The 12,800-nt window shown below is 43.2% G+C and overlaps 1 protein-coding gene across 1 annotated transcript; it reads right to left on the bottom strand.

Annotated features, from left to right (window-relative positions):
• Window positions 1-259: 259 nt before the first annotated feature.
• On the bottom strand, window positions 260-2,433 carry lrrtm4l2 (leucine rich repeat transmembrane neuronal 4 like 2; the record flags this gene model as incomplete). The annotated part of the gene is made up of 2 exons (XM_083644190.1): window positions 260-1,878; window positions 2,379-2,433. 2 exons carry the CDS (start codon window positions 2,431-2,433, stop codon window positions 260-262), a joined length of 1,674 nt encoding a protein of 557 aa, XP_083500316.1.
• Window positions 2,434-12,800: the final 10,367 nt, after the last annotated feature.

Genomic DNA, 12,800 nt, shown 5'->3' with positions numbered 1-12,800 from the left:
TCAGATCAAAACATATTTAACTAGACTGTCATTGCCACTGTTTTGATATCAGTCAGGGTCGCAATTAAGTTCTCTTCGTTCATCCATTCGGCTTTTCTCTCATAATATTACCCAAAGGTGGTAGCCTACACACACGTATTTCTTCAATACTGCAGAATCAATCATCTCCTTTGGAGGCAAAAACATTTAATTTCAATGAAAACCGTTTACCTCTGCTTCGCAATTGCACTTTTTTAGTCTTTAATAAAAGGTGGACTGCTCAGACCTCACATTCAATGGATCCTGATACAGTACACGTACATGGCCTTGTCTCATTCACCAGGGAGTCCATAGTCTCGGAGTTGGAATGGTAACTCAGATAGTACTCTTGCAGCTGAGAGTTAAGGTTCAGCTCTTGCTTTCGGGTCTTTTTCCTGCGCTTGTGCTTGACTGACATTGGCATCTGCCAATTGGGGTAGCGCCTCCACGAGAAATACGTCACCAGGAGGATCAAGGACACTGACAGGAACAGGGCCACGCTGCCTGCAATGATCTTATGGAAGGCCATGTGTTCAAACTGCTCTGGGATAAATGCTGTGGGCGTTTCTGGAGGGGGGGGCAGATCTATGGAGCTCATGGCTGTGGTCTCCGTCCGTGCCTTTCTGCGCGTCACAGCGGGAGGGACGGGCGGAGGAGGGGTTGACCTCTGCACCGGGGACTCGGGACGACCCGGGGCCCTGAGGTCCGGGGGAGGCGGCGGGCGGGTTGTGACGTTCACAACCGGGGTCGAAGTCAGTAGGATCGGAGCAGTGGTGGAGACCACAAGTACGTCCGCACATATCGAGTGGTTCCTCACGACGTCCACGATCCGCTCGCCCTGCACCGACTTGGGACTGCTGCAGATCATGCTGATGTCCTTGGAATGTCTGGTGGTTTTGAGCCAGCCCATGAGCGGGCAGATGCCGGGGCTGCAGTCCCACGCGTTACCGGCCAGGCTGACGGCGGTGAGCGAGGTCCACGCCGCCACGGCTTCCATAGGCACGCCGCCGAGCTTGTTCGATTCAAGGTTGAGTATTTGCAGGTTTGGCATACACTCGAAAACAGCTGGGTCCAACATGTGGATTTCATTCCCTGAAAGGTCTAGTTTCTGCAGTGTATGCCAGGTCCAAGGCGAGCCCTGCGTGATGGATCGTATGCGGTTCCATTGCAAGTAAAGGGCCTGGAGGCTGGTAAGGCGCGGGAAAAGAAAGAAATTAATCCTGGAAAATTGATTGTGCTCTAAATGAAGCTCTTTCAACTTGAACAGCCCTAAGAATGTTGTGCGGGTGAGGCTCCGCAAGCGATTGTAGCCCAAGTCTAGAAACTCCAGGCTGCGGCATTCCAGAAAGGTGCGAACAAGGATCTGTTTCAGACCGTTGGACCGAAGGTGGAGGTTCTGCAGCTTGCGCAGGCCGTAGAAATGGCCCGGCTGCAGGGACTGTAGCTGATTGTAGGACAAGTCAAGATTGCGCAGGTTGGGTATGCCGCTGAAGGTGTTATTGTGCAGATGTGTGATCTTGTTGGAGCTGAGGATCAGCTCTTTGAGTCTGCGCACACCCTGGAAGGCTAAAGCATCTATAAAACTGATGGCGTTGTGGTCCAGGTAAAGCCAGATTAGCTGGTTGAGATGAGCAAATTGGTACGGCAACAGAACCAGCAGGTTGTTGTAGCGCAGGGACAGACCCTGGCACCCGGTGGTGATGTTCTCTGGGATGCTTTGGAAGATGCCCGACTCGCAATAAACAATCTTCCCCTCACAGCGGCAACTTGCGGGGCACATCTTCTCCCCCTTGCTGAGCAGTAGCAACACAGCTGCCTGCAGGAGAAGACAAGATAACCTCCAGTCCCAGATCACAGAACCTGTTGGGGGTAGAGTGGGGGAGAGGCAATCAAAAGGCTGACTACTGTTGGAAAATGTGTGCTGACTTGCTGTGTGCTAAATAAGTAACGATGGGAAATCCATTCTTCAAACAGCAGGAGTCTGTAGTGAGGACCCGCTTTAAGTCTGATGTCTCGGTGCATGAAGAATTCATCATGGAGTCTGGCATACTTGGATGTGCGAAAAATATTTAGACATAGTGTTGAATCAATAAGAAAGCATAGCATAAGATAGCAATGACTTCATTACATATTTAAATGGATACTTGAATAGCCCCCTTAAGTAAATAGTCCTTGTTAATTACGGTAAGTGCAAAATAAATACATAGGCTAAATAAAACAAGCTAAAACCTCAAATTTTAGCAACTAATAACCATGGCAATAGAAATTGATCAAATCACATCATAACTGTCGTCTTGGCTGTAATGGGCCTCAAGAGGGAGAAAATGTGTCAATAAATTATGTAAAACATAACGGCTTACCCATCGTTAGTGAAGGAAGGTATAATCCTCTGAAACAAATGGATGGAGAGCACATCAAACTGCTCTCAGGTGGAAAAATCGCAGTTCAGGCAAGCTTTTGTCGGAGTTAGAGTCGATCCGCATGGTGAGCATCACTTGTGCCTCCAATATATTAGAGAAGGAAACCATATAGATACAAGTTTACGCAGCGGTGAAACCCCCTCTGATTTCTGTCTGAAGCTCTCAGAAACAGGACACCTTCACACATGGATAGTTGGAGCCGCTGCATCAGCCTGCTGTGTGCGCAATAACCCGTTTGAGCGCCAACTGATCCACAATCCTCCATGCGTGCAGTCGGTCTCTCTCTCTCTCTCTCTCGCTCGCTCTCTCTCTCTCTCTCGCTCTCTCGCTCTCTCGCTCTCTCTCTCCCTCCCTCTCTCTCTCTCTCCATCTCTCTCTCAAATGCGTAAAAGACGCGTAGGCAAATCGCGCTCGTTTTAACATCTGTAATGAGTGACTGATGATTAACTGACATAATAGCGTATAAGCTAGTATCAGTTATTGCCTATAATAAAAACTTAACCGGTACACATATAGGCCTAATTAATTGTTATAATTGCTCTGTAATTTATTCCAATGACAGCATCTGTGTTTTCCTCGTTTGGCACTATATTCACATTTGGGAGATACAAATCCATTTGGTGCGGTTATATTTTTAACCACAGTGCTGTGTATTTCATCCAGATCCCGCACAAGCGTTTGATTAAGTCAGTGGCAGGTCACTGGTTTATGAAATAGGCCTGCATCTAACCTGCTGTTCGGAAAATCTGCTTTTTCTTTTTTTCTCTTTTTTCATAGGCCTAGTGGAAAATGATGTTTTCAAATTCCTTAAATCTCGCTGTACTTTTTGGTAACGTTGGTATTGCTCTTATGCTGATCAAAAAAAGTTTGGAAATGCATCTCAATGAGTTACTGTATCAGCATCAGCTACCATTTGTTAGAATTGTGACCCATCTATAGATAGTAATAGAAGATCTATGGTAATAGGCTACATGTTTTGCTATGGCAATTTGACAAACATGGCGGCTGCTGAACTTGCGAAATGCTGCTGTAGGCCTAATGTAACCTGTGAGCAGCTGGTCAGGTCACCATGAACCTGCAAAAGCTGTTAGCTCAGCTGTCAAATTGACCATAGGGGGCCAATTACCCAAAATATCTTAATCTGCTTGACAAAATGTAATGGAATTTGGTAGAGGCTACATGCCCTAAGATACAGCAGCCAGAGCTGGCAACATTTTGATTACATTATTATGTTCCGCAACCTATTAGCTTTCAATTCAAAGTTTAGTTGAAATTTGGGAAGTGAGAGGAACAGGGCGGTGGGGTTGACAGGGTATAGACGACACAGCACACTATAGCCTACACGGTTTAACTATTCATATTGTATTTAATTTCTATGATGTTCAAGGACATGCAGGAGGCAGCAGACTTTAAACACAGCTAACAACAGTGTATAGTTGATGGTGGAGGAAATGAGAATGATAATGTTGATGAAGATGATAGATGATAATAATTTCCCTGGGGAAAACAGTGAGGAAGGTCACATAATCCAAAACCATGTGTTCTTCATTCATTCATACATTCATTCTAAAATGTCAGGACAGGGTCCAGGGAGTAATCAGGGCTTTAATTGTTTCTAATCTCAGTGGCTGATTTAACCAATCATTATGATAACAACTGTTTAAATCACACCCTCAGACACTGGAGATCTACAGTATATGTAGATACACATTTCACACCTGTCAGTTTATAGAGCAGTGGTTCCCAAACATGGGGTCGCCTGGAATTCAAATGGGGTCTCTTGATGTTTATTTATTTTGTATTTACCCAATTTCAAACTACAGTACCGAAGAGGATTAGGGCCATATGTGATTTTTATTTTAGTTCTGAGTTTAGGTAAGGATTCTGAAAAGAAAGTCACAATTCTCCCAACAAAGTTAGAACTCTGAGTTTAATGTCAGAACTCTGAAAAAAAGAAGTCAGAATTTTGAGGGGAAAAGTCATAATTCTGAGATTAAGATTCAAGATCATTTTAAATTAAATAATTGTATTCCCCTTCATTCAATAATTTTAATTAAAGTCAGAATTCTGAGTTTACGGTCAGAATTTTGAGGAAAAGTCAAAATTCTGAGATTAAAAAAGTCAACAGCCCAAGTTTGGCAGGTTTAAAGATGTTTTCGAGCACAAAGGTGAATAAAAAACAGCTCACACACTGCAGGGCTCCATTTTCAGTGATTTATTAGCACCAAGAAAGTGACGTTTCGAGCGTAAAGCTCTTCATCAGACTGGAGTCAGACTACAAGACGCCATCTTAAAATGCACACATGAAAGTCACATGATACAATCACATGATGCAATCATGTGGGACAAGTTACACCTGTGATTAAGGATGAAAGGTCAATAGAGCTTCAATAGAATAACTAATTGCATACACATAGATGTAAACGGAGCACAAAAAACAAGTGTCAATGTTATCATTTGCGTATACAAATAGATACTAAAATAAAAAGCCATGTACAATCAAGGATAGAGTAGCCAGGTATAATCAAGAATAGAATTATGGTTACCGAAATGATACATAAAAAATCAGTGTATCATCCAAATACATAGAAAGCAATAAATATATACAAAAATGTCTTCAGAGGAAGACCCTCAATAGGGTGTCCCAGAAACCACCATCAGGCTAAAAGGCCGTGATCACGGACAGGACTAAACTATGAGGTGCCTCTAAATGTCTTATAGGTGCATAACAATCAGTCCCGAGACCAACAGTTTAGAGATACCAAGGAGGAGTATACATAAATACATAAATGCAAAAGCAAAGGAAAACTGTCTGGTTGTTGTTTTGACAGGGTCACAGAAAAGGGTGGATGTCCATTTCCTCATTAAGTCCCCTAGGTGACACAGTGTCCAGAGTATACATCCAGAACAGTTCACGCTGTAGAGCAAGGGTTCCCAAACTTTTCAACCCACGACCCCCAAAATAAGGGTGCCAGAGGCTCGTGACCCCCGGAGGTGGTTGAAACATACGTTAGTATACTTCAACCATAACGTTAGTGCGCATTTTGTAAACAAAACAAATAATTATGGTTAAAATGTGCTCTTTTTAATAGCTTATCAATTGTATTTCACACATTTTGTAGTTCACATATTTCTTTAGGCCAATTTCACGCATTCTGGAAATCATAACAGGGTCATGAGTCATGGTGAATCTCAGATGAGCATTTTTTGTGTTCATGAAGTTATGGAAGTCTCTGAGTTTGGCCTCAGTAGAGGTCCAGATGAATTTTTTTTCATCAATATACCTTTTGTATGTAGAAATATGTATATGGATTCTTAGTGGGATTCAGTATGGTCTCCTGTTCCCCCAGTCCGACATACAGTGAGGCAATTAAAACTGGGGGACATCTTTTTTGGATGTGCATGTTCTTTCTCCTCGTCATTGTGACACTGGAACAAAACCATCACCAAGGCAATGACAGACCATACTCAGAACTTCTCAACAGAAACTGTTTCAGAGGAAAAACATGAGAACCTTCTTAATGAAGACTTGGCCCAGTCAAGAGTCAAAATATCTGACGAGGAATTATACAAATATGTTGTATACAATACAAAATGTTGTACGGGAATTTGAATGTCTGGAGGGTCCCTAGATTTTTGTGACGTCAGTGGTGTCGGCAAGCCAAACAAGGGCAAATTCGGCCCAGGACCACGTCCATTGTGGTGTATACAGAATACACCACAATGACGGATTAGCAAAAAGAGAAGACACATTATCAAACTGTCACAGTAATCAAGAGAAGTGAAGAGCAAAGACAAATCTTACACTGTTTCAAGCCATCTCAGCCTTCAAGGCTGCATGTATGGCATAACAAAGGCTGATTTAGAGCAACTGAGGAAGGCTACAACTTTCACTCCATCTGATGACATCATCCCTGATGACATCATATCCATTCCTGACTGACTCACTGACTGACTGACTGAATGAATGAATGAATGAATGCATGACTCACGCCAAAAAGCCTTCTCTTGACCACGCTGTGCACGTGGTAAAAAGGTTGGGAATCCCTGGTCTAGTGTTGAAGAGGTGGTAACAGTAAGTTTATTGGTATTTAAATGAATGGACCTTATGAAATAGGCAGTCAACAGCAGACGAAGCAAAAAAAAAGAAGAAGACAGACAACATATAACTAGGTAGGTAAACATATAACTCTATGGTCATTTAATACACGTTTTTCACACTTTGCTGTGTCTACTTTGAAAAGACATCCATCACATTGGCACAATAGTCTGGAAAATATTAAGACTAAGATCTTATTGGAAGGTTTGAGTTGTAAAGTGTGGTAACAGCACCCCCTTGTGCATGGAAAGAGAAAAGTCTTGTATGCTGGCAGCACTTTACGGTCCACACTGATCTAAAATCTTTGACTTCAGTGATGATAGAGGAGAGAAACCAGCACCCACATTACTTGTGTTTCCTATGAACTAATGAATCCATAAAACATTAGGAAGGGAATGTTGGGATATTTAGATTTCAGGATCCCTATAGATCGCACTGAGAAGAATGAGAGCGGTTTCACGAAACCAGTGGTGAATGTAAGAGGTGTGCAAAATGTGTTAGCTTACCGGTCGGTACCTTCCAAGCCAATGTCACAGTCTCACATTGTAGCGATGGCATGTCAAACAAAATCTGGTCTTCAAAGACTGCTGCCTCACAGCTGTCTGCAGAGAGCACATGTCATGCACTGCTAATGAGAACCTGTTGGGTAATATAACGTGCGGGGAAACGTGCTGCCTGACAATGAAGCTGTAATGAGAAGTTATTTTGCCAAATGTATGCAGGAGGTTGTTTTTTGGACTGCAGGTTTTCCCATCAAGTTACCTGGTATATAGATTTCAACACAACAAACAACAGTAAGAGTCGAGAGGAACTGATATTAAAGATTAGAAAGGGCATCCAGTGGCTGTCTGTAATCCTGTGACAGTGGCAGGGATAACTTATCAACTGGATCTTATCGTGCATAATAAAATGCAGAAAATTAAGTGGATATCATATTATGTGCAGCACACCATGGCATATAATGTACATGTTGTAATTCTACAATGTAATCAGTAGTTCCAGAGAAGTGCCAACGCCTCTCACTGACAATGAGAGGTTGTATAGAGCAGAGCAGTGGAAGTGGATAACACATCACAGATGAGGCCTTGAGTCCACCTTAAGTAAGTACTTACGGGGTAAGTACGGGGTACTTACGGGGTAAGTACGGGGTAGTAAGTACAGGGTAAGTAGGGTAAGTAAGTACGGGGTACAAGATGTGAATTTGCCGTGCAAGTACAGGAAACCAAATCTGTACTTACCCATGGTACTTACAGGTTAAGTACGGGGTACCACACCTGTACTTACAGGGTAAGTACGGGGTACCACACCTGTACTTACGGGGTAAGTATGGGGTACAAGAATAGGGTACTATAGAACTCAACAGGCACGTGACTTTTTGTGATGTAATTTGCCCCGGAAGTAAGTTCCGCGTCCATTTTCTCCATAGACATTTCCATAAATCCAAATATAACGAGTTGTAAAGCTTGAACCAAGCCAAAAAGTCTTCCAGAGAATCTTGAGTGGCCATAAAACATTCGGTTTAAGCTAGAACAAAAAATTACAACATCCCCGTTGTTATTTTTTGTTGTTTTTGTATTTTTCGGAACTTCTGGGGAAAATTACGTCACGAAAAGTCACGTGCCTGTTGAGCTCTATAAGTGATTTTACCCTGTAAGTACAGGGTACCAAATACCACACCTGTACTGTTGTTACACTGTACTTACTATGTAAGTACGGAGGAATTGACACTGTTTTAGAATATAGCCTGTGCGCCTGTTACACTGTACTTACTAAGTATGGGGGAATTGACAGTGCTTTAGAATACAGCCCATGCCCCTGTAGTTACATTGTAGTTACTGTAAGTACAGGGGAATTAGAATACAGGCCGCACCCCTGTAGTTACTACCTAACTATGAGCAGTTCTAAAACAGTGTACTTATGTAGTAACTACAGTGTAACTACATGGGCACGGGGTGTATTCTAAAGCAGTGTCAATTCCCCTGTACCTACATAATAAATAAACTACAGTGTAACTACAGTACAGGTGTGGTACCCTGTACTTACCCTGTAAGTAGAGATTTGGTACCCTGTACTTACAGGGTAGATTAACTTCTTGTACCCCGTACTTACCGTGTAAGTACAAGTGTGGTACGGTACCCCGTGCTTAACCTGTAAGTACAGATTTCGTACCCTGAACTTAACGTGTAAGTACAGGTGTGGTATGGTACCCTGTACTTAACCTGTAACTAAGTACAGATTTGGTACCCTGTACTTAACGTGTAAGTACAGGTGTGGTGGTACCCCATACTTAACCTGTAAGTACAGATTTGGTGCCCTGTACTTACAGGGTAAATTCACATCTTGTACCCCATACTTAGCGTGTAAGTACCCCGTACTTACGGTGTAAGTAGTTTACTCTATAAAGAAAAGATAGCACCTATGTATCTGTGTGTGTCTGTTAATGAGTTTGTTGGCTACCATAACTATCTATAAATTAAGGCTCTAGATCATTCTAGAAGGAATCTCCTGCGCTACAGCCCCTCCACAAGGCGAGATCGGTGCTCTCAGACGAGGACAGAATACTGGAAAGGTAGAATTGACTGGAGCACACAAAATCACTGGCAAACCAATTTAATAAGGTACAAAAACATCAACAACGTTTCGACGGGAGCAGCGTCTTCTTCAGAGTCAAAGATCATTGTTCCCCAAAGAGCGCCCCCCTGTGGGGCCCGCGCTGGAATTGCAAAAAGAAGAGAAAATGATCAAATATTGGTGATTAAAGAACTCGCCATCTTCGGCTGCTTGGAGACCTGTCTGGACTTCCCCACAGGTGTGCCTGTTGACACTGGGGACAACTGTTGCCAAAAAACGAATTCTAAAGGCTCCAAATGCACTCCCCCATCCCCCGGTGCCCCCCCTGGATATCTGGTCTGGCGCCGGGGCTGCTTAAGTACATATAGCAGTTGAACAGAGAAGCGGAGAGAGGACAGTGGAGCTAGTGGGCAGAGAGAGAGATAGACTGAAACATTACTTATTATACTTTGGCAAGTATGACATCACTGATGACATCATAGCAACAACTATGACATCACCCACCCTGTCTGCTCTGCCAGTAAGGATGACATCACTGATGACATCATTGCTCAAGTGACATCACATCATTAGGTAATTAGGGCAATTACGATGCTCTTTAGGCTATACATGAGGGCAGAATTCAAAATACTCTCAAAAATTCAATTTTTGACATACAATTCTGAAACTTTGCACACTTCCACTACTGTGACAGCAAAATCTAACATTTACAGTAAATGCACTGTGGGCTCAATTTTTGATCAATCGAAAATCTGTCTGAATTTTTTGTGTAGGACAGTCTAACGATGCAGATGCTGAAGTTTGGTGTCATTTGAAGAAGAAATGTGGGAGGAGTAGGGTTTAATTATAAAGATAATTGCACCTAAGGCACAAGGTAGCACACACAGATCTTCAGGACAAAGGATTCTCTATTTCACGATTTATTTGGCCATGTCAGGTCGATACATGCCAACGTTTCGGCCTCTCGGCCTTCATCAGGGCCCTGAGGGTCAGAACGTCAGCGGCCTGGAGCAGCAGGCGGAAGCAGTCCAGGTGTTTGAATATAGCACTGATGTAGAGAGGAGACCAGTTGAGGGTATATGTCAACAGGAACAGCAGCACGGTACCTGATGAGTTCCTGCAGTATCTCCAGCCTTCCAGAACGGGCAGCTCTGGAAACCTGGGTGTCTGAGCTGTCTTTGCCTCTGTTAGGGTCGGCCCCGGCTTCCAGGAGGATCCGGACACAGTCCAAGTGACCGCGGCTCACGGCAGACAGGGGAGGCGTAGTTATGTAGTTCTCAACGTAAGTTCAAGCAGGAAGATTATAATATATTTTACACTTCCTTAATTCACTTTATATCTCCACTCTTCAATCTACTCACAAGATCATAATAAGCTGTCAATTTCCGGGTTTCAATGAACAATCAGCTGGTTGCCGCCCAGTCTCTGTTAACCAATTGCATAGTGTCACATCACTGCTCTCATCACCTCTCACCCTACGCACCTCCAGTGTAAGCCTATCACGTTGCTCCACAACCCAGTCGTAAGCCAATTGCTTGGAGGCGGGTTCCTTAAATATGCTTGTTCCTGTCTCATTCAGCCTCTCAATCATCGCTGCTGTCAGGCTCGCACCCTCCTCCTCCCCTTCTCCTCCCGGTCATCGCAGACCTATCCCATTCTTCAGTCGGAAGAGTCTCATCATGAGTCTCAGAAGGAGATCACCAGCACCACCAGTATCTAGACATTGCAGGGGGATATATCTGGATGCTGATCTGGGCTGGTGCAGCTCTCTCAAGATCTCCCTGCGGTGTCTAACCGCCAAAGACTAATAACAATACTTTATTCTCATCATTCTTTCTGTAGTAAATTATTCACTTTATTGTAATAAATATCACTTTATTCATCCTTTGGTCTCTAGTCTCTCCTGATTGAAATACTTATTAGCTAGGTCTACCTGTGCTCCCTGTGTGATCAAGTAGTCCACACAGGCAGCATGACCCTTCAGGGCTGCGCACCCCAGAGGGGTCCAAGACAAATAAATACACTCGTCATTGATCTGCCCTCTGAAGTTCTTGCAGCCAGTTTGTCCAGGTCTCCTGCACAGACCACAGCAAAGAGCTGCATGTCGCCATGCCCTGCTTGAACAGCCATTTCTTCAGATCTGTCACACAATTGCTCAAGTTACATCACTGTTGACATCACAATCCCTGATTTATGACATCACTGATGATGTCACAGTCAACCCGCAAAATCGTGACTAACCACCGCCCACCCACTTAGGCAATTTTATGTACCACAGGCTCTGAAATGCAATCAAGTATAAAAGTAAAAAGTATTTCTCTTTCTGTGGTCTATGTACCACGGAACTAAAATTACTTTGTCCTAGGGGACATGAATGCATGATTGGCTGCAAAGACGTGAGAATACATGTATAAACAGACAGACATAGGATCCATTAGTGTATTGATTACAACTACAGTAAGTGTCACAAAATGATCAAATTATCGTACATTATGGGAATTTTGGCATTATTGATCGGTGCACCTGACAACGCTGGGCATTATGAAGGGACTGAATGTATGTGGGTTGGACATTATGACATCATAACACTCCGTGTCTTGTTTTGGATGTGTGATGAGAGAGACACAGACATCGTTTTTGTCTGTTGTGCATTATAACTAAAGTAACTAGCCTATTTTGAAAATGTAAGCAGTAGAAAGTACAGATATATCTGTTAAAATGTAGGGAGTAAAAGTAAAAAAGTTGTCAGAAAAATAAATACTCAGTAAAGTACAGATACCTGAAAATCCTACTTAAGTACAGTAACAAAGTATTTGTACTTAGTTACTTCCCATCTCTGCTCAGCAGTCGCACTATATGGCTTGTGATCTGTCTCCAACTTGAACTTCAGTACCAGAAGCTATAGGACGACAGGCATGCACAAGTCCACGTAGCTGCCAAAGCCTCTTTCTCGGTCTGTGCGTAATGTTTTTCTGCCTCGGACAGGCTCCTGGAGATGAACATGATCGCCCATGTTCCATCTGTCTGTCCTTGATTTAGAAATGTATGTTTTCCTGATCACTTGGTAAAACATGATTAATCAAATCCTTTGATGATCATTAACTGTTATGCTGTGCATGTTGTCTGGGAGTGGTTAACACCCTCTGCCACAGTGGGTGTTAACAGTAATTCATTAACATTCTGCAGGTCTCCTGTAGCCATTCAAATGAATAATATTCATTATTTAAAGGTAAGCCAAGCAATTTTATATTATTCGAGAAGATGATTTCAAACAGAGGTAGCCCTCCACATGACTCTCTGCCCTTTGTGTCCCTGAGCGCCAGCCAACCTGGCAGGCTGCTGTTTGTCCTGGACACCATCTCAACATTTCCAACATTTCCTTTGCAACATGGGTGCCAAAAGGAGCATCCTGCCCATGCCGAGTGTGGTTGACCTGTCTGGCGGACACGGTCATCCCTTAGAACAGTGGTTCTAAAAATTCTTTACATGAAGGACCCCTCAACTGACCAAAATTAGACCACGGACCCCCATTTAATAGGATTTTGTCCCATGGTCCCCCATATGATAATAAGATCGATGCTTTTAGATGTTTTATTACAGAAAGTGTAAACCCATGACCAAAATAGTCATTGTGTTACTTATGAATGGAATGATAGTGAAAATAAATTACCCTCCTTTTGGCTGGGGACCCC

The sequence above is a fragment of the Poromitra crassiceps genome (genome assembly GCF_964638095.1).
Source record: "Poromitra crassiceps genome assembly, chromosome: 10".
Classification (NCBI taxonomy): Eukaryota; Metazoa; Chordata; class Actinopteri; order Beryciformes; family Melamphaidae; genus Poromitra; species Poromitra crassiceps.
The sequence above is the reverse complement of the archived record's forward strand: the minus strand, read 5'-3'. Positions and strand labels throughout refer to the sequence as shown.